Here is a 25,184-nt window from a genome sequence, read left to right as displayed (position 1 = left end):
TTAAAGAGAAAGGAAAAGGAATGAGAAGAAAGGAAGAAAATTTTCATCTCTCAACTCCTTCATAATTAACCCAAAACATTTTCCTTCAATTGATGGAAAATGAAAAGAAATGAGTATTATTTATATTAAAGTACTTAAATATATTTTTATAATATAATAATTTATATTATTTCTATTTTTTTCTTTTAAAAAAGAAATTTTTATATTTTAATAATTTATACAAATAATACAAAGTAAATTAAATCCCTAGAAGAGACAAGATTTAGTAGAACAGAGAGAAATGTTACTATTGCTTTTATTTATGTTGTTTTTTATTTATTAAAATATAACATAAGTTTATTCTCTAAGACTTCACTCGATTATTTGAGTGTGAATTTCTGCGTGTTGCTAACTAGAGAAATAATATCTAATAATATTAAAAATAAAAATTCTGATGAATCGCAATAAAAAATTAGGATGCCACTAAGATTTTTGTATAAAGTTTAGAGAGCAAAATATGTATTCGGCCTAGAAGCTAATAATGATCGAGGAGCAAGTATATGTATAACTGAGGTTAATTAAGATTTCAGAGAGCTAATTATGTAATTGTGTATAGCAAATTAATGTGATTATAATGATGTGAAGATGAGATGAAGAGGGAAGAAAACAAGAGGTTCTTGGAATTAATGTAGGTGCACATCAAGATGTCACAAGCATAGCAGACATGGCAACAGGTATCCTTCTTTCATGGTATGTCACATTCTGCTTATCTTTGTAATTTCTCTTCACCAGAGGGTCTCTTTTGTTTGTTCAAAAGGAGAGCTTTTTTGGGTCTTTGTTTTAGTTAAATGTACATATGAGAGATTGACATCTCTAGGTTAGGACTTAGGAGTACCTTTTGTTTCTTATCTATGAGATTAAAGACAAAGGCAGGCAATGTTTGAAGAGTAGGGTTTGAAAAATAAAATCCAAGCTGATTATATGCCTTTTTAACTTTTCTTGATTTGTTTGTTTCCATCAACTTCAGCTTCATATGTAATCCAACCATATGGGCCATTTCTTGACAAAATTTCTCTCCCTCCCTCCATCACCAAGAAAATTCTTTGATCAAGACAAAAATATGAGGAATATATATATATATATATATATATATATATATATATATATATATATATATATTTTTTTTTTTTTTAATTACATTGATAATTCTTAAAGGGAAAGAAATATATTAGTTTGTCTATTTATTTATTTATTTTGGTTTCAAAATGTTCAGGGTAGAAGGATATCTCCATTTTAAGGCCAGGAAGAGTCTATAGACTATTGGGGATTCACCTACAAAGAACTCCAAAGGCAGTCAATGGAAAAAAAACAGATATTCAATAACTGGGCTACTAGTTTAATAATAGAGAAAGCAATTTGATAGTTGCACTTAAAGTTGAAGGCTTTTAACAAGTTATGGTTCAAAGTGAGGGTTATTTGGCTTAAAGATGAGAGAGAGACATGATTGTAGCATGATAGAAATATAGATGGTGATTGTACAGATGTGGGGACTAGCAGTAATGGTAGGCTGAGTTGGCTTCCTCCAGGCTGCTGGAGAATCATGGAATTTTGAGGATAACAATGACCATAATTTTTTATGGTGCCAATCAATTATTTGAATCAATAAAATCCAAATTAAATCATGGAGATGAGAGGTGATATTTTATCAGATAGAGAATTGTATTTAAATTTTTTTTTTTGGGTAATTATATATGCTGATCTAATCAATTAGTTTCACATTGTTTTCTATTGCTGAATTTTATTAAATAATTTTTTTAATAAAGATTGAGGCTAAAGAGGATAGCAATCTTAATGCCTTAGGCAAATCTCGGAATTATCCTCAACTTAGATAATTTAATTAAGGATAACTATTAAAAAATCATATACTCTTTAAATTTTTACAATCATATTACATACTATAAAAATTATTAATTAAATAATAATTTTTTTAGTTTTTATTTATTCTATCTATCGTTATCGTTAAGAAAACTGTTATCTCATTAACCGATACATCACGTGAGCACGTAACCAATGATTTACTTGAAACCTGATCATTTTAGACAAGAGACATGTCACTTGCAGATGACATTACAACCATTTTTTTAGCTTGATATTGTCGTGATTGTGAATGCCATAAGAAAGAAGCATATGAGGGATTTTTGCAAAAAAGGATGGGATTTAGGGGTTAATTTTGAATTATTTTAAGGGTTAATTTTGAAGTAATTTAGGGATTGAATGGCTAATGTTTACATGATATATTTATTTGTGAAATAATGGTTTTCGTAACAGTAGGGTAGAATTGATATGGGTTAAAATATTTAAGATTTAATAGATAATTTTTATAAAATTTTGAAAAATACATTTATCCCATTTAATTATTCTCTGTTTTTTTACATTACCTTATCTTATATTATTTATAATGACTATATTAGTTTTCTAGATCATAAACAAGTATTATGAGAAAAATAAAAATTATATTAGTTAATTGGTTTATCGTATTATCTGATTTAATTTCTTCTTTTTTTATATTTTCAGAGTACAAATATTATATTTTTGGATTGAGAAATGTTTAACCTAATCAAAATTATTAGTGATATTGCCAAAGAAGTCATGATTTTAAGAATGTTTCACAATGGTTAATTCAAGGACTAAAGTGTGGTTACATTTAATAATAGAACTTTAGAAATCAAAATAAATAATTTCATAGAACAGAGACAAAAACTTATGTTATGCCAAACCCTGTGGGATTTTAATAATAAAATTTAAGACATCTAAATTTGTCTATAGGGAGACTGCCAAATCAGAAGGAATATTTGGTATTCCTTTGTCTTATGTCCTAGGGTTGGAGAAATAAAACCCATGGCCATAGCCCAGAGGAACTTAGCCCAGTAACTATAGCTTGCTTTCCCTTCATTTGGACCATTACATTGGCCCAGTTTCTGAGAAGTACAGAATATGTAAGACTGACAGAGGTTGTCCCTCAACCGAGAACTGTATATATAATTAATAGATTTTAACTGTTAATTGTGATGGAATATATATGGGACCTATCATTATGAATGGCTATAATAAAATTATTTTACACACAACGGTTATATTTTAAAATTTCACTTCAATCAACAGGCAAGAATTACTCTTACTTATTTGTTTGGTTGATTGAAGTCCAACTATAGTTTGAACTCACAATCTTGGTATTGGTGACTAAAAGTTACTCTAAAGATGATAGGCTAATCTTCCCCATTAGCTAGAGCTGCCACAGACAGTTAAAAATATCGTTAAGCTATAGCATGGAAATTTTAATTTACACCAGCAGAAATATAGCATTTTAGTTTATATCCAATCAACTTAATCAGTTTTGTATAAACGTTCAGTAATTAACGACAAACCATATGAAATCTGAAATCTGATATCAGTATTTCACCTTGACCAGCCTCAAACTTGGAAGGCTCAAAATTACAGATTATAAAATTCAGAGGGAGCGAGACTCCTGCAATCTTAGGGAGTCCATCTACCATATGACAGGACTTGACACAAACAGTTTTGACCAATTTTTAATGTTTTGCACCCATCTGTAATTGAAAAAGATCAATGTTATATTTGCATATAGAGCTGGCAGGCACAGTAATAATAGCAGCAGCCTGGTATATAATCTTTCCCGAAAGAAATATAAATCAGTAACCTGAAACGGAGTTTAGAATCAAGAAATACTTTATTTTTAAAGGAAAATCAAATTTTAAAGTTCAATTGTCTTGTGTAGTCCAGTATGCCTTTGGCATCTGGGAATTAGGTAAACAATGAGGTGATAAGGAGAGGCATCGAAATAAAAATGGTTACCAGTATGTACAGAGAGAGATTCAACTTAACTGAGATGAGGTCTATCATTAAATAAAGAAGATGTAATAAATGGCTATTGACGTGCTTCGTATATCTTTCTTCAGATTGGGGATGGTAGCAAAGGCTTTCTGCTCAATCAAGAGGTTTCAACCCAGAATATAGACTCTGAACTCTGGATTAGTAGATTCATCCAACAGCAGGGGTTGCATGGGATGATCCCACAGCAGAAGGGACCCAGGAATAAGAATAAGAGAAATGACATTCAACAAATGAAGAAAATGTCAAAGTCAAACCAGCTGCAAGATTTGAAGAGAATAAGATCAATGATGGCAGGGTTATGAAGAAGCTAATATCATAATAGATATTATTCACTCTGATATCCAAAATGAGCAATGCTGCCTATATGCCCCATCTTATAGTATGTGCTGTTAATTGGATCCCATTTCTTAGGTGACTTGATGCTAAAATATGATTATTAAGTTTCATTTAGGTACAAGAGTTTCATCAACAACCTTCAACTAACTAGAAGTACGACAGAGTTCTTATTAGGCAATTCCCACAGGTGTAATAACAACGAAACCAGAAACCAATGTTCCATGAGCCTACCAATATTTGCCTTCATATATCAATTATTTGTGGCCATCCCATAATATATGCATCTTTTGAGCCAATACAATCATTGATCTTAAAGAGTTAAGACCCTACTTCATTCTCAAATGTAGTTACTCTCCATTAATACATGTATCCAAGAACTTGGCAACAAAGTAGCATTTCCCATAGTTCGCATAACTTCCTCTTTTAACACGGTGATACATGATACTCTCCAAGCACTTTAGTTCAAATCAGACACTAGGGAAATTTTACCATGAAGAAATGGATAAGTCAGCTAAAGTCATACAGGAATTGCTTAAACAAATCTTGATGTATCCCTATTCAATCAACACAACTGCTATAAGAAGTAGATTCATATATCAACTCAAATCTTAAGGTAGAGAGACTTGGAAACCATTAAAGATGTTATTCAGTGAAATTTGAAAACCTGCTTTATATAGAAAATTATGTCAAGAAACAACTCCATCATGCTTTACAAGTATACAACATTTGATACATGAACATAAGCAGAGTGACAAATATTTCCTGCAGATAAGCTGAGCCAGCTTAAACCACAGGATGGAGCACTCATCTCAAGTTAGAACTTTGGCTTCACTTTAGTTAAAGTAAGTCTACAACATTTGATATACCAACATAGGCTGAGTGAAAAATAGTTACTGCAGTCATCTCAAACTAGAACTTTAAGGCTTGTGAATTTAGTTAAAGAAGGTGTGCGGTTATCCAGTCATAGATTATCATGATATGCATTTCTTTTCCCAGCAACACAGTAGTGTAATAAGCAAGATGCTCTGAGAAGATCATGAAATGCCATATCAAGATGCACATCTAGAAACTTTGTCATTACAAAGAATCAAAGAGCAATAGTGTTTTCATTCAAAATTGCTAATGCATATTATCTCATAGAACAAAGCAATGGAATTAGGTAATGGTATTAGAATCTCAAAGAACAAAAATTAGAAAAAGCAACTGGAATTTATAACTTTATTTTATTGAATTTGCAATTTACAAAGATGGTGCAATGTTACCATTAATTGAGGTCAAATGCACCAGTGTTAGCAAGCAGAATAAAAGAAATTCCCCAGAAAACAATTACACTTTCATTTCTGTCCCTGCAAAACCAATTTTCAATGCCACAACTAAGAATTCAAACTACCCACATAACCAAAAAAGGAATGAAAAAAAAAAAGAATTAAAGAAAAAAAGCAATGGACAAACAAAATGATCTGGAAGCTACTGCAAGAGAAAATGAAAGACAATAAAATTAGAATAGATAGTATCACCTGTCATGCTTTCATGACTCAGGTACTTCTGGAACCTCGTATGAATCTGGTGTAACTTCTGTTAGCCACAATCCTGGGAAAATCGACTGCAAATAACCGAAAACAAAATATAAACCAGAAATTCTTAACGCAAATTATAAAGCATTTATAAATCAAAAACTCGGAAGAGGAAAACAGAAATAGAAAAACAAATGGAGACCATCAGACCACAAATTTCCGTTCAGTAGCTAAGAAAACAAGAAAAAGCAAAGAATTTTAAATAAGCCATTTAATTTTCCCTACCAACTCCGGAAAGTGAAATAACTAATCAGTTCTCGAATAGCAAAACTTTCAATTATCAAAATAAAAAATTCTCTACTTTTCCCACATTTTCCCAGCAAATATACCAAAAACAAAACCAATAATATAAAAATAAAAACCCAGAAATGCTTACGTCCAAATACTTCTGCACAATTCGAGGCCTCTTCTTGGGTCTTCTGGGCGGCCTAATCCTAGAAATCTCCATGAAATCTTGCTCAATCTCCTCCTTTGAAAGGGGAACCGAAAACTTGACTCTCTCCTTCACGGGCTCCGTACTCTGCCTCTTAACCAAAGAACTGTCATTTCTCCTTGGCGAATCAATATCCAAGGTTTTCCTCGGAGAATCAATATTTCTCTTCTCTTCTATCCGTAGTGGCGCCTTGCATGCCGCCCTTCTGGTCCTCAAATTCCAAGGCTTGGTAGAATCATCATTGCCCCTCTCTTCTTCAAGAAGAGGAGAGACTTTCAATCTCTTAGCACCCCCATTGAATCTAAGATCAGGGGAAATGCGATTCTCTTGGATTGGGATTGGTTTGTGATTCTTGGGGGTGTCAAGGTTGGTGGGTTTGGGTTGCAATCCATTAGGAATCAAAGAGGAAGATCGAAGATGAGGATCATCTGTAACTTTGACACATCTAAGGACTCTTTGGTGACCCCATTTCAAGCAAGGCAATGAGAAGTTGTGGAGTGGCTTTGATCTATCTTGAGGTGTCATTGCCATTTCCTCTGTGGTTTTCTTGTGTACAGAGTCTGTGTTTTTGGTTATTTGTTGATCATGTGAAGCTCTATTCTGCTTTTAAAGGTTGTTTGATTGGTTTGAAAGGTTAGATTTTGAGGAATTTGTGGAAAATTTTCACAGAAAGGAAAAGAGAAGGGAATTTGGCTTTGATAATCGCCGGGAAATTTATATACATGTGTGTGAACTCTGTGAGAGAAGCGGTTTTAACGTTCGGGTAGACTTTAGGTAGTTTGCTGTTTCCAAGAACATTGTTGCTATTGCCACGAAGAGTGTTTTTCTTTTTCAATAAAGTCCTGTATTTATCAAAATGTTTAATTTATCTCATTTTTTACTCTTTGATATAATTTAATCTATAAATTTTAATTTCTGTTTAAATTAGTTCAATTGGTTTATATGTGTCATTTTTTAATATTTAATTATTTTTAAATATTAAAATATTATTTTTATATTATATAATTATTTAAATAAAAAATAAAAATATTATTTTTATTATTTAATATTATTAATTACACTGAAAATATAAAAAATATATATATTTATATTTTCATATAATTAATTAAAATTTTAATTAATTTTAATTATTTAAATAAAAATATAATTTTTATATTTCATGCTTTTAATTTAAAATTAAAAAATTATAATTAAATAAAACTAAAAATATAAAAATATTATTTTTTTCCATATTATTAATTAATATTTAAAAAGTAAAATATAAAAATAACTAATTATAATTAATTAAGATTAAAAATAATTAACTAAGTAATTAACATTAAAAAAATAATTATCTTTAAAATATTTAAAAATTAAAAAAAAGGCAATTCAAGCATCATGGTGAGTGAATTACACATTCTTTAAAATTAGGCTAAATTTGATATAAATTAAACTTTCTAAATTAAATTAAACTAAAAGTAAAAATTAGGCTAAATTGAACCTTCTCAATGAGTAATTAGATTTTAATTCTTTTTTTAATAGAAAAATATTAAGCATTGCGGAGAGGTTTTTTTTTTTACTTTTTATTTTTATAAAAAAAAGAAAAATGATGCAGTATTTTGTCCAATAAACTGGTTAAATTATTTGTTTTTAGTATTTTTCTTTTTTTTTAATAAGAAAATTAAGATGTTAAAAATAGGTTTTATTTATTTTTAATTTTTTTAAAAAAATGAAAAATAGAGAAAAATGCTGCATTATTTTGTCCATTAACTTGCTTAATTAATTTGTTCAATAACAGAGGGTCTTTTAATTTTAAATTTTATATATTTTTTTTATTCTTTGGCTTTATATTTGAAAGGTTTACTTAAAAGAAGCCAAATACACCATTAAATTTTTATATATTAATTGTACCTTTAGCAATTTTAAATATGATATGTGAATATGATATAAATACAATATAAAATTAAAGAACTAGAGATGTGCTTATTTGTGTCCTTGTTGAAATTGTATTCATATATTTATAGGACATTAATAATTGTACAGTATAATTATTAATATATAAATTGATATGTTTATGACGCATTTCATTATTTATGTCAAATATTAATTAATGACCCATCAATTTATTTTAATTCGCTAATTCACAAATAATATGTAACACCCCTGATTTTTTTATATATTATTATTGGGCTTCGTGTAGGTATCCTCAATTCGCGGAAATTCGACAGTTGTCCGGATCTGTGAATTTCCGGCCAGACAGACCAGCTACCGGAAAAGTCTCCGAATTGGATCGAGGTTTTGGCTACCCCACCATTGTCAGGCATCCCGAGCGTGTTCCCGAAGTCGGAATCGGCAAAGGTAAACCCGAACCTTGCTTTTTCGTAATTTTCTAGTGCTTAAATAGGATTAAAAATCCATAAAATATTCGTGGTAGCTTAGAAAATTACGATTCTTTTTGCAATAGCTTAGTAATATTTCTAAGGACCGCGGGGCAAAGTTTTATAATTTTTAGAGCTTATTTGAGCAGTTTTTGCAAAAATGATCAATTATAAGGACTAAATTGAAATTTTACATGTTGTGATGAATGATTGATTTGATGGGCCCAGGAGGGGCTGTGTGATGTGATTGAGTTGTGGATATATGGATTGTGGATATAGAAGTGTGTTTTGAGCCCTTTTGCAGGTTGGGTAGGTCCTAGGTATAGGGGAGACTCTGCCGGATTTTCGGCACGACTTAGGACGTATTGGGTCTTTTCTTGATTTGTATTGGGTCATTTGTATTAAATAATTGTAATATAATTGTCAGGTGAGCCGGGACAGCCTTCTTCCTCCGCCCAGCCGCCACAGTGATTGCCGTCAAGTCTGTGAGTAGAATATTAATTTTAATCGTAATTTCGATATTATTATATGTTCAAGCATGCCCATGCATCACTTATATGCATATATTTATGTAGTTAAACTCTAGGCACGATTTATGTTGCATTCATAACTGTTGATATGCCATGGATGTTGTTGTGGTAATTTGGAGCAGTGTGCGTGCGTTGGCGTGCGTGTGATGTGGTGTGGACTATGGATAGGACGGGGTAGTCACGGCTTGAGTAATTCGCTGGGACCCGATCCTTCGAGGGGTAGTCACGGCTTGAGTAATTCGCTGGGACCCTCGATTTGGTTATTAAGTGGAAGTCCGAGCTTGAGTAATTCGCTGGCATCAGGTTGGATATAAGAGAGCTGTATAGGGGATCAGCTCCCATATGTTATGATTGATACTACAGGGTGTGTGAGTGCTCCAAATTACCTTTTTGATGTTATGATGTGAAAATGTTGTTGATGTTGCATTTCACTCTACAGGGTGCATTAGTTTTAGATAGTTATAGAGATTATGATTAAAATTGATATTTTACTCTCTGAGTCGAACGCTCACTCCTGTTCAAAAATTTTTACAGGCCACAGGAGGATATTTTATTCTGGGTTAACCTGCTTTTCTACTTCGCAGGTTGTTTATCAATATTTGTGTAATTTTATTTACTCCTAGAATTTCCGCATGTGTTAGAAGTATTTATTAATTATGGTCTGTAATATTATTATCATGTTGGACCTGTAAACGTATAATGATATGCATGTTTGATGGATTGGATGAGGGAGCTGAGCTCCCATTTATTATTATGAGGATATGAGTATGTGGAGGGTGAGCTGAGCTCCCCAATTGAGTATTTATTGTGTTTACAGGTCGGGTGAGTCGAAAACTCCCCGTTGGAAAGTCCATTTATGGCGGACTCTGTCCGGTTGTTTTCTTGAAATTGGGCCCAAATGGGCCTTAGAGTTGGGTTAATGAACAGTTAGGCTTACTACGGGCCTCGGGGGCTTTAGGCTGGCCCAGGTCCTAGTGCCGGTCCGGCCCATAGGTTGGGTCGTGACAAATGTGGTATCAGAGCTTAGGCTCCAGATTCATAGGGAAAAATTATCTAAGTGTTGGGAAGAGTCTACTAGGAGTCACATGCGGAGTATAGGATTATGTTTCGTCTTTTCCTGTAATTCTTTGTTTCTAGATTCTACGTTATACCTCGGGAAATATAAGATTACCTCAGTTAGTGTCTTGATTTTCGTGGAGTACACAGAAATGTGAAATAGAGTTAGTAGACATGTGAGATCTATCATGAGGATACGTACTCCAAGAAATGTTATATTTTGTCGGTATGGGTTTAAATTGTGTGCCCATTTCGTAAGACACGAGTACATAAAAGTGAGTCTTAAAACAGTTGCCTAGATAAGGATGAGGATACCACTCGTCATCGGTAGATGACCCAATGTAATAAGTGTGTGATAATAGAAGATTCAGGAGAGATAAGAAATTAGGAGACCTAGTTTGTCAGGACGTATCGTAGTAACTATACAATATTCTCGATGTCTGCTCTGTAAGCTGCAGATTACAGTACCGACATGAGATTATTGTGTAGAGCTGCGTGCATCCCCGTGGTGCTCTATGATGAGGGTGTTTGAGATGGCTTCTGTTTTGGTACGCTTATGCGAGCAGAGTTCTATATTTGCAGAGGAGTTGGGAACTCCTGGCTAAGAGTTTAGAGTTAGAATATTGAAAGGTCACAGTTGGGTGATAACTAGAGTCAGTGACTCAGTTATCCCAGCATGAGCTAGAGTTTCATCAAGAGTTGCCATCAGACCAGAGGTTTCAGACTAGTTGCAAAGTAAATGTGACACTTATAGAGTGAGAATAGTATACCTTGTGTGTATCAGTATGGAATAAAGTACAACTCTACTACCTAGAGAAGGTCGAAACTATGAATTGATGATTTATAGAGCTATGATATGATAAAAGAGTCATTAACTTGACATGGTTATGGCAAGGTGGTAGATGTAGTACCTTTGTTGCAGCAAGTTAGGATATAGTCCTATCTTTTCAGAATGGATCGAAGGTTATTACTGATAATGATGACTTATGGAATAGTGTCCCAGATGGGACTGTAGAGTGTGGTAGAGAGTAGTTGGCTCGGGTATCCTGGAGAGGATACAAGTTCCATTATAGGAATCATATATAATCAGATCACGATGGATGTAAATCCTTTGAATTGGATGACGGGTTTGGGTGCCCGAAATCTTAAGTTTTGGAATTGAGTAAACATGGAAAATAATAATAATAAAAATAATAATAAATAAAATTACTGCAGAATCAGTTCTCGAGGTAGTAAGGGTATTATGTAAGTTAAAGGATAAGAATAGAGATCATACAATAAAAGTATGATCAGTAATTTCTTGAAGTTCCTTTCTAATTTCAAATTATTCAAAACAATAGTATAATCTAATTATAATAGTGTTAAGAGTAATAAATTAGCGAAGATAAATCACAGAAGGCCAATGGATAAAGAAAGTGCAGAATGAAAGTTTGGGCAATTGATTGCAGATGCAATATAATCTAAATGCTAGTGGAAGTACTAGCTAGAGTGGTCAAAGGACCAAATCTGAGTAGCACAGACATATGATAACGCGATAGAGACTCTAAAAGATATAGTTACCAAGTACAGCTATTATGTTAGGAAGAAGAATGGAACCAGGGATAGAATAGTCAAGTTCTATTTTGAGTAAGACAAATGAAATAAATGAAAGGACAACCTAAAGAGCGCATAATAAAAGGAACAAAGTTAAGATATAGGATAGGCTAAGTGTTATTCTTGGCAAAGAGAATGACAAGGATGGAAAACCCAAAATGGGATCACATTAGTGAGAAAAGTGATGGAGGTATGGAATACAATAATAATGAGTAAATGTTAGAAGGTGTGCGATGGTATTGCGGACTACCTAAATAGGTAGAGAAAGAGAAGTTAGTAAGCAGTAAGTTGAATAAAAGTCAGTCTAAGGGATCAAATTAATGACCCTAGATAAGGGTGGAATTAGTGTTGGAAGAATTTATTAGTGAGAGAAATCTTTCAGGAATCAACAAAAGTTAAGGGCACAATAAAAACAATGATAGATATGAATCATAGGTCGAGTATAAGTAAAGTTAATAAATTATAAAATATTATGTCAAGAAGGAAAATGGTACGGTAAAGGGTTTATGCAGATGATAACTTATAGGTAGAGCATAATTGTTCTAAGAGATGATGAAATTTGGAGATAAAGACCAAGAAACTTAGGTGAAACGTTATAATATGACAATCGGGTGTAGTTGAATATAAGAGGATATTTTCTTTCTTTTCAAGTTTAGCTTGTGCTTTTGGTTCTAGAAGGTTATATAAGGAACAAAAACTGAGTCAAGGAGACCTAGTTATTGAGAGTTTAGTAGGCACAAATTCATACATAATTTCCTGATATGAGAATGACAGTAAGTGCATACCTAGTATTAAGTATGAAAGGACGAACAGAGTAATGACAGGAGTTAAATTGAGTTAGCTACTAAGGCTTGCAACTGTTTTAAACTATGAGCTGGAGGAAGTACTATTTATGGTTGAGATTCAATAGATGAAATTGTTCTTTGATGGGTAATTTGAGGTTGAAGTTTAGAAAGCTATAGGCGATATATGATTATATTAAGGAGAATGAACACGTGAAGTATCTTGTTTGGAATTAAGGCATGACACATATTTCCTACAAATGTGTTAGTTCAGATGGAACTTATAGTTTATGGGGCTCATATTCATCCAGGATAAGCAATTTCCTACTAAGGCTGGTAGGGAATGATAATGTTTTGATAGTTAAGTTGGAAAAAAGGGGGTACAAAAAAAAAATTTCTCTATGGGTAATTATAAGTGTTACATAAGGTGAAGAATGTGCTGGTAGGAGTAAATCATAGGGTTAGAATTCTCGAAGTAATGAAACTAGTAATCAAGATAAGACTAAGAAATAAAAAGAAAGTTAAAGTTGATGATGGGATAGACATCTTTGAAGGAAAAGGTGTAAGGATGAGATAGGACTAAAATTAAGGAATAAGTACAGCAGGTTGAAAAGATACCAACAATACCAAAAATAGGAAAAGGGAAGTTGATAAGATCCAAAGGACAGGAAGAGAGCTCGATAGAGTCAGTTATAATGACGAGGATAAGGAGTGTCTAACCATCGCCTCGTGTTAACACTACCTATGAGCGGTGAAGGATACAGTGACGCCTTGAGTTGGCCTAGGTGTGTTTTGATGCGGAATGGAAAAGTAGTGGCTTATGCTTCAAGGCACCGAAGAGGCATGAGCGTAACTATCCCACCCATGATTTGGAAATGGCGGTGTAGTCTTTGCACTAAAAACTGGAGACACTACTGTATGGTGAAGTGTGCGAGATATACACCGACTATAAGAGTTTAAAGTACATCTTCCAACAGAGGGATTTAAACTTGAGACAGAGGAGATGGATGGAGCTTCTGGAAGACTATGATTGCCCCATCCAGTACCACCCTGGGAAGGCCAATATAGTAGCAGATGCTTTAGCGTAAAAATCTTACAGCGATTTGGCACATTTCACAGAGAAGAGACGTTGATTCAGAGGTACATGAGTTGATGGATCAAGGTTTAATCCTAGATCTTTCAGATGAGGGGTATTGTTGGCTCATTTTTGGTGAGGCCAGATTTATGACAGAGTTAGAGTTTCCCAAAGACAGACCAACAATTGATGAAGATCATAAAAGAGTACAAAGAAGGTGAAGGTGGTGAGTTCGGATTTGCCAATGATGGCGCCCTAGTGCAAGGTTCTAGGATATGTGTGCCCGATGTGGACAACCTCAGAATGAAATCATGCGAGAGGCACACTACACTGTCCACCTGATTCCACCAAGATGTACCATGATGTGAAAGATAGCTATTGGTGGAATGGCATGAAGAGAGACATAGCAGACTTTGTGTCCAAGTGCTTGACTTGTCGAAGGTGAAGTTTGAACACCAGAGACCGTCGTGAAGTCGCAAGAGTTCCCTATCCCGGAATGGAAGTGGGAAATGATCACTATGGATTTTGTGGTTGCCTCGTACCATGCGAGGATATGATTTGATATGGGTAATTGTAGACCGCTTGACCAAATCACTCACTTCTTGCCCGTGAAGACTACATATTATGTGGCACAGTACGCCCGACTCTACATTCAAGAAATAGTCAGATAGCATGGATTTCCAGCTTCCAAAATATCCAGAGGGCTGATTCACTTCTCGGTTTTGGAGAAAGTTGCAGAGGCACTTGGCACACAGCTGAACTTTAGTACGGCTTTCCACCCTCGCATGCACGGACGATGAAAGGACAATCCAAACACTGTAAGACATGCTTCGCATGAGTGTCTTGGATTTTGGAGGTCAATTGGATGAGCAGCTAGCTTTGGTGGAGTTTGCCTACAACAACAGTTACCACTCCAAAGATAGGGATGGCACCCTATGAGGCATTATATGGAAGAAAGTGTAGGTCTCCTCTGTGTTGGACGGAAATGGGGAAGCGAAGGTGCATGATGTAGACCTAGTGCAAGACACTTGAGATAGTTCCTTTAATCGTGGAAGGATCAAAACAACTTAGGCAATAGAGTTATGCACCCAGACGGAGGGATGTGGAGTTTGCGATGGCGACTATGTATTCTCAAGATTTCTCCAATGAAGGAGTCATGAGATTTGGAAAGAAGGGCAAGTTGGTACCTGGTATATTGGACCTTTTGAGGTTACCGATAGAGTTGGAGCAGCTTGCTCACCGCTGGAGCTACCACCCAACCTTTCTCACGTTCATCCCGTGTTTCACATCTCTATGCTCAGGAAATACATTCCCGATTCTTCTCATGTACTACAGTCAGATGTAATAGAACTAAAGGAGAACTTGACATTTGAGGAGCAACCTGTAGCCATAGTGGACTACCAAGTGAGACAGCTAAGATCAAAACAAATCCCTATGGTTAAGGTTTTGTGGAGGAGCCAGTCAGTGGAAGAGTGCACCTGGGAGTCAGAACGGGACATGCGTAGCAAGTACCCTTATATGTTCAATGTGTAATCATGTACTTTATTCTGCCTTGTGTAAAATTCGAGGACGAATTTTCTATAAGGGGGGAAGAATGTAACACCCCTGATTTTTTTATATATTATTATTGGGCTTCGTGTAGGTATCCTCAATTCATGGAAATTCGCGGTTGTCCGGATCTGTGAATTTCGGCCATCAGGAAAAGTCTCCGAATTGGATCGAGGTTTTGGCTACCCCACCATTGTCGCATCCCGAGCGTTCAAGTCGGAATCGCAAAGGTAAACCCGAACCTTGCTTTTTCGTAATTTTCTAGTGCTTAAATAGGATTAAAAATCCATAAAATATTCGTGGTAGCTTAGAAAATTACGATTCTTTTGCAATAGCTTAGTAATATTTCTAAGGACATGGGCAAAGTTTTATAATTTTTAGAGCTTATTTGAGCAGTTTTTGCAAAAATAATCAATTATAAGGACTAAATTGAAATTTTAAATGTTGTGATGAATGATTGATTTGATGGGCCCAGGAGGGGCTGTGTGATGTGATTGAGTTGTGGATATATGGATTGTGGATATAGAAGTGTGTTTTGAGCCCTTTTGCAGGTTGGGTAGGTCCTAGGTATAGGGGAGACTCTGCCGGATTTTCGGCACGACTTAGACGTATTGGGTCTTTTCTTGATTTGTATTGGGTCATTTGTATTAAATAATTGTAATATAATTGTCGTGAGCGATACCTTCTTCCTCCGCCCAGCCTCCACAGTGATTGCCGTCAAGTCTGTGAGTAGAATATTAATTTTAATCGTAATTTCGATATTATTATATGTTCAAGCATGCCCATGCATCACTTATATGCATATATTTATGTAGTTAAACTCTAGGCACGATTTATGTTGCATTCATAACTGTTGATATGCCATGGATGTTGTTGTGGTAATTTGGAGCAGCAGCGTGCGTTGGCGTGCGTGTGATGTGGTGTGGACTATGGATAGGACGGTAGTCACGCTGAGTAATTTGGGACCCTCGATTTGGTTATTAAGTGGAAGTCCGAGCTTGAGTAATTCGGGCATCGTTGGATATAAGAGAGTATAGGGATCACTCCCATATGTTATGATTGATACTACAGGGTGTGTGAGTTCTCCAAATTACCTTTTTGATGTTATGATGTGAAAATGTTGTTGATGTTTCATTTCACTCTACAGGGTGCATTAGTTTTAGATAGTTATAGAGATTATGATTAAAATTGATATTTTACTCGAGTCAAACGCTCACTCTGTTCAAAAATTTTTACAGCCACAGGAGGATATTTTATTCGGTTAACTCGCTTTCTACTTCGCAGGTTGTTTATCAATATTTGTGTAATTTTATTTACTCCTAGAATTTCCGCATGTGTTAGAAGTATTTATTAATTATGGTCTGTAATATTATTATCATGTTGGACCTGTAAACGTATAATGATATGCATGTTTGATGGATTGGATGAGGGAGCTGAGCTCCCATTTATTATTATGAGGATATGAGTATGTGGAGGGTGAGCTGAGCTCCCCAATTGAGTATTTATTGTGTTTACAGGTCGGGTGAGTCGAAAACTCCCCGTTGGAAAGTCCATTTTATGGCCGGACTCTGTCCGTTTGTTTTCTTGATACTGGGCCCAAATGGGCCTTAGAGTTGGGTTAATGAACAGTTAGGCTTACTACGGGCCTCGGGGGCTTTAGGCTGGCCCAGGTCCTAGTGCCGGTCCGGCCCATAGGTTGGGTCGTGACATAATATTAGTAGAAAATAAAAAATTAATAAATATAAGTTTTATATTAGAGATTTATTATTTTATCATAGTTAGTTTGTATTTTTTTACTGAAAATTATTTAATTTATAAATTTATGTAACAAGTTAAAAATTATATTGTTTATAATTTTATTTTAATTTTTAATTAAAATATTGATTGGCTAAATGTTAAAATATCATCATTTTGTTTAATATTAGATTTCATATTTTTAGCCAATGATAGTTATTCAATTAGCAAGATTCAATCAATGCTCGTTTTATAAACGAGCTAAGCTCGAACCTTCATAAACGAGTTGAACTCAAGCTCAGTAGTATTCGTTTGTTAAGACTCACAAGCCTACCTATAAACAGACTTGCTTCTAAAAATATTTATATTAATTATTATATTTTATTTTATTGTACATATATTTATGGATGTTTTAAAAAATAATATATTATTTAAAATTATGATATAATTAATATATAAAATATATTTATAAAATATAGTTATTTGAATTAATTTTTTATGACAATTAAGTTAATTTTTATATAAGAGCTAATTAAAACTATGTATTTTAAACTTTATAACTCTAAACACAAAACTCATTAAGGTTGTAATGAGTAGAGCTATTAGCGAGCTGCTTGAGGCTTAGTCTGATAAAAGTTCAGTTTAACTTGGCTCATTTAAGGGAGGCTCTAGATTAAATGATTTGGTTGATTTTACGGGTTTTAGTGTTTCCATTTTATGGATTTTTTTATTATTATTTTATGAGTTCCTGTGTATATTTTTCATTTATTGGGTGTTCAAGGTTGTGGGAACTAAGGATTCTGTTGTTCTTAATTTTTTTTTCTTGGGGTTTATAGCATATTTGTTGGTGAATAATCTAGGTTTCTGAAAATTTTATTGTTGTGGTATGACATAATTAAATTAATTGTATAATGAAATTGTGATTATATATATACTTTCTTTTTTTTTTTAAAGAAATAAACTTTGTAATAGAAAACAAGCTATCAAGACATTAAATACTTGGAAACAATCCCATCAAAAGGCACATCCTCCATTAATGACAACTCTTCCTCATTTAGGGTAAGAGCATATTTAGCAATGGAATGGGCTACTTGATTGGCATCTCTAACCACATGAGAACATTAGAATGCGGCATAGCCCTTCAGCTTCAACATAAGTTGTTGGATGCAAGAACCAAACTAAGAATTTGGTAGAGATTTATGCTACACATGATGAACTAGCACAAAGAAGTCTGATTCAAGCAACAAGCAATTAAAGCCTGCTTCCTTTGCCCATTGAACTCTAAAAATCGTGGTCTCCACTTTTGTGTCATCGGTTAGTAGTGGAAAAGATAGCGAGAGGTACTAGACATTAGAACCTCGCTCTTATGCTTTTTGATGATTGTATCCATCGTATGATAAGGACTATTGCCCACAGCATCTATATTAAGCTTAAGAATATAAGGTTTCGTTAAATAGGGCTAGCTCTCCAAATATTTAAGGAGGAAGGGCATTGTCTAATTTCAATAGTAAGACGACATCTAAGACACACAATATCCACCTTAACTCCTCTTTTACAAGTGCAAAGGCCACAGGTAGTTGTTCCTTACAAATTCTAAACAGAAAATACTTTATCTTTGGAGAGATTGCTATGTTCCACATATATTTCTAAAATGAATCATTTGGGGAGCCTGATGATGAAGTTGTTGTACTCCTCTGAGCTAAATCGAACACAAGAAAATAAGCACTTTTAACTTTAAATTGCCATTTTTGGAGTGGTGCCAAACCAAAAGATCCTTGTCATGCCCCTTACTTAATTGGATGTTGCAAATCTGTTGGGCTTTGACTTGTAAAAAGATAGAATAGATTACATTTGTTTTCCATTAGAGAGTCTCCTTCTCAATAAGCAAATTGACTATGGCATCATCATCTAGCATAATAAGCAGATACCACACAAGGAAGCCATTTTGATTGGATAGCCAATGATCTTTCCAAATCTTAATTGAATTACCCTTCCCATAAGCCAAAGGGATCCATTTTCAATTAAGAAATGAGCTTGCATGAGGATTCTCTATGTATAGCTAGGTTGGAAACCCACGTCGGCCTCCATGAATGGCTTCTTAGGGTGATACTTAGCCTTTGAACAATTTAGTTAAAATGGATTCATTATATGTAGAGAGCCTCAAGATTGCTTAGAAAGCATAACAAGATTAAAAGAGCAAATATCTTTGTAGCCTATATTGCCAGAGAATTTTAAGTAACAAAAATCTGAACATTTAGCTTAATGAATTTTTTGTTCATTTTTCTTCTGGCCCCACCAAAAACCCACCATCAATGGCTCATTCTTATCACACACTTTTTAGTGTAGAAGGAAACAACACATATAATAATTGGTTATGGATTGAACCACTCGTGAGAGATGTTTATCCTTTCATCCTTTTAGTTTTTATGTAACTCTATTCATTAAAGAGCTAAACACCCATTTATCTTTTTTCCTCCTAGTGAGGGTAGGCAAACCCAAGTACTTGTGGTGATGTTCAACCATTTGTTCACCTAAAGTATTCTTCATCAATCCTTGCACATTCTCTCCAACATTAACCCTAAAAGATATTTCCAACTTATCAAGATTTATTTTTTGCCTCAAGGCTCTTTCATATAGCTCCAAAATATGGACTGGTTCATTAGCTTCAAAAGTGGATGCTCCACCAAAATGATGTCATCATATACAAAAAAATAGGTGTGAAACCATCGACAAATCTAGATCCCATGCAACATCTTACTCAATTTAGCTCCTCTCATTAAATTGAAAAGACTTTAGTACAAAAAAGAAACAGATAAAGAGATAAAAGGTCTCCTTAGTGAAGACCTCTGCCAGGATAGAAGACTTCTTGGAGTTCAACGTTACTGAGAAGAGAATAAGAAATAGTTGTAACACACCTCATTATAAGCTTAACCCATTACTCTCTAAACCTCATTTTAATCATGATCCTTTTTAAAATTATCTTATATAATTGATTGCATTTGACTAATGTAATGACCATTACACGTAGTGCATATGGTCATTATTATTTATTATGGTTTATTACTTATTTTGAGTTATTTATTTCATTATCATCACCACCACCTTATCAATTTTAATGCAATCACCGTTGTCTCCACCCAACAGCCACCATCACTACCATCTAACAATCATCATCTAACTATTTGCCTCACTATCATTACCACTGCCATTGTTATCATTACGATCTAATAATTGTTACCTCATTCATTGTCACCCTCTTGTTATTATCATTGTAAATAAAATTCAATATTGACACAAAAATTATCATTGAATGACATTTTTTTATTTTGCAATTAAATAGAAAAATATAATGACAAAATTACATTATATCATTTATTTTATTTTGTGATTGATTACATTAGATTATGTCCCATCAAATGTAACTTTTCAAAATGTTGTTGACTTTTAGTGTTTTAGGATGTGCAATTGGAGAATTTATTTATTTATTTATTAAAATAATTAAAATTTTAAAAATATAAATATACATCGATTTGTTTAAGAGATTGGACATTCAATCGAGACAAAAAGTTAAAAGATTTTGACTTCATTTTTTATTCTTCAGAGGTTACCATTCAAAGGTCACCCCTCCCCATTTGAGAATGGCCACCTTTTCTCCTTACTTAGAGTGTGGATGGGAGGGGCAGCCTTTTCTCCTAACTTAAAGAGTGAGTTTCTTCCTCTCCACCTTTGGAGTGGGTTGTATATAGCTTAGATTCAATGGGTTTTGCACCAGCAGGTCTAGGTTTCAATGAAAGGGACAAGGTGACGGAGCATGTTGGTGATTTATGTTATTCCCTAAAGCTTGGATTAGGGTTCTAATGTGCTGGTTTTGTGTTTTCTCTTATAGGTTTTGTTAAGCAATTTCTACTCTATGGATTGTTTGGCAAGTAGACATATCCGGCTAGGAGATTGTTAGGAGCCTACTCTACCCCTATAGAGACTTTGTTAAGGGTTCCTGTCTTCGATTGTGCAGATGGGTTTGGAGCAGCTTTCGAGGATCTTTCTAGGTCTTGATAGTATTACCTGTTACTAATGAAAAGTCTCCTTACTTTTGCTCTTATGTTTGCTAAGACAGTTCATGATTAATAGCAATGCGATGCTACAGGTTGCTACAATGTCTCTGCAATTTGGGTCGTTTTCTATGGCTCAAAGCCATTCATGGTTCTATGGGTTTTTTTTTTTTTTTGGTTTAGGTCTAGACCTGTTTTTATATATATATATATATATATATATATATATATATATATATATATATATATGATGGACATGAATGGTTTTAATATAGATAGGACCCTTTAATTGTATTTGTGCCTTAAGCTTAAAACGTGTACCATTTCTGTTTCTTGAATGCAATCCATAATTTTTATTTTTTTAAAAATAGTAAACTACAATTTAGTCTCTAAGGTTTGATAAAACCTATAATTTAGTCATTGAATTTACAAAACCAAATAATTTAGTCTCCAACATTTGATAAAACCTAAATCTTAGTCCCATCCATTAAATTTCAAGTAAGTTACCGTTAATTCTAGCTAAAATGGCCAAAATGCTCTAAATTTTATTTTCAATATAAAAATAATTTAGCCCCTAAGATTTAGTTAAATCTGCAAATTAGCCCCTGTAGTTTTAAAACCTAGCAATTTAGTCATTGACATTTTAATAAATTACAAGTTGGTCCCTACAGTTAGAATTACGATTAATTCCCTATTAAATTTAGCAAAAAATACCAAAATGCCTTTGAACTTTATTTTCTATCTAAAAATAATTTAGTCCTTGAAATTTTATTTTAATAATAATTTGCAACCATATTCATATATATATTTTTTAATATATAACAATATAATATAATATATGAAAATATTTGTCAATTATATAATTTTTATATATAATTTTTTAAATATTATTAAAATAATAATTACATAAATATAATTTTACAAAACTATAAAGACTTATTTATAAATAATTATAATATTTAACGATCAATTTATAAAATATATGAATAATTTTGTAACTAATTAAAAGTTTTAAGGTTTAATAATTTAAATTTAAAATTTTTTAATTTCATAGAATCCACATTTTAAAAATAAAGAGATTAAATTATTAATAAAATAAAACCTTGGAAAATAAATTATTAAGAAATAAAACCTTAATGACTAAATTATTTTCATATTAAAAGTAAATATAAAGGCATTTTAGTAATTTTTATTAAAATTAATGAAAATTTAATAAAATTTTAAATAGCAATATTAAGTTATAAATTTTGTTAAATTTTAAAAATATAAAAATTAAATTTAGATTTTATTAAATTTTAGAAATTAAATTATAAAAAAAAGAGTTTAATTCAACACTGCCCTGAATTCAAACTTTATTCCAAGTTTGAAAAGTCAACCCAAGGGACAGGGCATAGAGGGAAGGTGAGACCCAGCGGATATTGGGTAATTGCTATCTCCAAACTATTGTGTCCAAACTTTATTCCGAATTTTTTTTAGTGTCATTTTTCTAAAATGCATGCACGATGAGCTAGAATTGTATTAAATATGAGCTATATATTAGAGATAAATTTTTTAATTATAATAAATCTTAAAATAAATAAATGAAAACACTTAAATTTTGAAATATTTTTTACTCTTACATATTAAAAATAATTAAAATCCAATAAAATTACCTTGGATTGGCTTAAATATAGGGTAATTATCACATACGATCTTTATATAACTCATTAAATTTTAATTTTTTTTTATAAAATTCATTAAATTTTAATTTTATTTTATAAAAGTCAAAATGATCAGAAATTAAAGGTTTTCAGATTATTCTACTAACCTGTTAATTATTTTATAAATAAAATTACTTAAATACTGGTGATTATTGATGGAGAAAAAATAGAAAAAGAAAGGAGTTTGACAATAATGGGATAACTGAATTGCGTGTTTTACATCTTATTTTTTGTTTTATTTTAAAAAAATATAATAAGATAATTTTATTTATAAAATTATTGACAAGTGAACATATTATCTAAAAACTTTTAATTTTTTATCATAATATCTTTTATGAAATTAAATTGAAATTTATTGAAAAAAATTAAAGTTTAATGAATTTCATTAAAATACTCATAAAATTAATTGATACGTATGATATTTACCCCTCAAATATAATTATTTTTGCTGCCTGAATTTCACTATAATTGTTCATTTATATTTATACACAAATCAAAGTACATGTATGTTTTCCCTTATGAAAAAAAATACACGTAAATGAAGTCATTATTTTGCCATTCCACAGCCATATGAAGTCTACATGATTATTTTCTGTACTTTATTCGATATCCTTATTTACTTAAATACAACAAATATTACATAGAATCAATAAGCTTCATTTTAATGTTATTGAAGTAGTAGAGTACAAAGTTTTTAATTTAAATTTTAATTAAAATTAAATATACTAAAAAATAAATATTATATAATTTTTTACTATTTAAACTTTGTTTGTTTTAATAAAAAATAAATTAAATATGAAAAAAAAATTTCATGAAAATATTTTTATTTTTTTATTATAATATTAAAATAATAATATATATTTATGTTATGTATATATAAGTATTTTCACATTTTAATAAAATATCAAAATTCATCTATAATTTTTTATATAAATAATTTTAATTTTTTTATCAGAAAAATATTTTATATTAATTTTTTTTAAATGCCTCAAACACAAAACAAATGGAAACTTAATTGGAAAATATTTTGATACTTCTAAACTACAACTTATTGTTATAATATCTTTTGCACTAACATGTTTGTAATAAAAAGGAAAAAAAAAAAACCACATTTTTTATTTTAATGAATTTTAAAAAATATAAAAAAATAACATATAATTTTATGATTTGATAATTTTAAGGCATGTTATTTAAATTGTATTGAAATGATATCCTTTGATTCCTCCATATACACTTAAAAGCCTAATATCATATTGACATCACATTGATTTTTTTTTTACATATGTAATTTTTTTTTAATTATAAAATGTAATACCCCAAAATTTTAAATTTTATTATTTTATGAGTATTTTTGGTATTTTAATTTTATTTAAATTTTAAGAAATTATTTGAGATTTTTCGGATTTTAAAAATCGGGTTCGATTTTCCGAAAATATAAACTTTGATGATTTTTAAAAATTAATTTAAAGACCACGTGACAAAACTAAAAATATATTTAGAGTCTACGAATTTTTCTGAATTTTCTGAAATTTTTTCTGAATTTTTGGACATCGTTTTCGGTCCTGAGGCAGAGTAAAAAAAAAATTCAAAATTTTGTATTTCGAATCGAACCGGTCGAATCGAACCGGACCGGATCAGACCGATCGAATCGGACCGGCTCCCTCCCCTTTTTCTTCCTCCCGCGCGCGTCTCCTCTTCCTTCTCTCTTTCTCCCGTTTTCTCTCTCCTCCCACCCCAGCCCACCGGCCACCCCCCTCCCCGCCACTCCCACCTCCTTCTCCCGCCGCCAAAACGCACGCGAACTCCCCTCCCTCGCGCGCGCGACGTTTCGACTTCCCGGCCACCAATCGGACCGGGTCATGTGTCTAAAATCATCTACTCGTCGAGAGCTTTCCATAGACACCAAGAACGCCGAAATCCATCGAGCGATTTGTCCAATTTTTGCCCGGAAAGTTTTAGCCCATTTTGACTTTCGGGCTAGATTTCTCGCAAACCGTGAATCCCACGAGAAAACCGAGAGTACCAGAGCGCTCCACTCGTCGAGAGCTTCGCGGCGACATAAATTTCGAATTTTTCTGACACCGTTTTTCAGTGGGTCCTACGGAACTTCGCAGTATTTTTCCGAACATTAAATGAGTTTAGAAAATTCTGAAAAATTTATGTACTAACCCCCGTGTTGTGGGCTTCATGTAGGTATCCTCAATTCGCGGAAATTGGTGCAAATTGAAAAGTCTCCAAATTGGACCGAGGTTTTGGCTACCCCCCCATTATTAGACATCCCGAGCACGTTCCCGAAGTCGGAATAGGCAAAGGTAAACCCGAACCTTGCTTTTTCGTAATTTTCTAGTGCTTAAATAAGATTAAAAATCCATAAAATATTCGTGGTAGCTCAGAAAATTATGATTCTTTTTGCAATAGCCTAGTAATATTGCTAAGGATCGCGGGGAAAAGTTTTAGAATTTTTAGAGCTTTTTTGGGTAGTTTTTGCAAAAATAATCAATTATAAGGACTAAATTGAAATTTTAC

At 32.6% G+C, this 25,184-nt stretch overlaps 1 protein-coding gene and 1 long non-coding RNA gene across 4 annotated transcripts; one reads left to right on the top strand and one right to left on the bottom strand.

Annotated features, from left to right (window-relative positions):
• Positions 1–3,789: 3,789 nt before the first annotated feature.
• Positions 3,790–6,969, bottom strand: LOC110664028 (uncharacterized). Of its 3 annotated transcripts, none has more exons than XR_009144210.1 (4): positions 6,178–6,969; positions 5,745–5,830; positions 5,490–5,573; positions 3,790–4,148 (listed from the first exon to the last, which is right to left on the bottom strand). XR_009144210.1 is itself a non-coding variant. In XM_021823555.2 (3 exons), the coding sequence occupies exons 1-2, from the start codon at positions 6,763–6,765 to the stop codon at positions 5,756–5,758; spliced, it is 663 nt and encodes a 220-aa protein (XP_021679247.1). In that variant the 5' UTR covers positions 6,766–6,969; the 3' UTR covers positions 5,418–5,573; positions 5,745–5,755. The 3 variants fall into 3 exon arrangements, 1 of the variants encoding a protein (XP_021679247.1); XR_002496625.2 differs by lacking the exon at positions 3,790–4,148 and adding an exon at positions 4,476–4,701; XM_021823555.2 differs by lacking the exon at positions 3,790–4,148 and having other exon boundaries at positions 5,418–5,573.
• Positions 6,970–8,380: 1,411 nt separating this feature from the next.
• LOC131173901 (uncharacterized) lies at positions 8,381–9,922 on the top strand. Its single transcript, XR_009144209.1, has 3 exons — positions 8,381–8,571; positions 9,019–9,076; positions 9,656–9,922. It is a non-coding gene; the product is annotated as an uncharacterized LOC131173901 (long non-coding RNA).
• The last annotated feature ends 15,262 nt before the right edge of the window (positions 9,923–25,184 follow it).

The sequence above is a fragment of the Hevea brasiliensis genome, chromosome 2 (genome assembly GCF_030052815.1).
Source record: "Hevea brasiliensis isolate MT/VB/25A 57/8 chromosome 2, ASM3005281v1, whole genome shotgun sequence".
NCBI classification, from domain to species: Eukaryota; Viridiplantae; Streptophyta; class Magnoliopsida; order Malpighiales; family Euphorbiaceae; genus Hevea; species Hevea brasiliensis.
The sequence above is the reverse complement of the archived record's forward strand: the minus strand, read 5'-3'. Positions and strand labels throughout refer to the sequence as shown.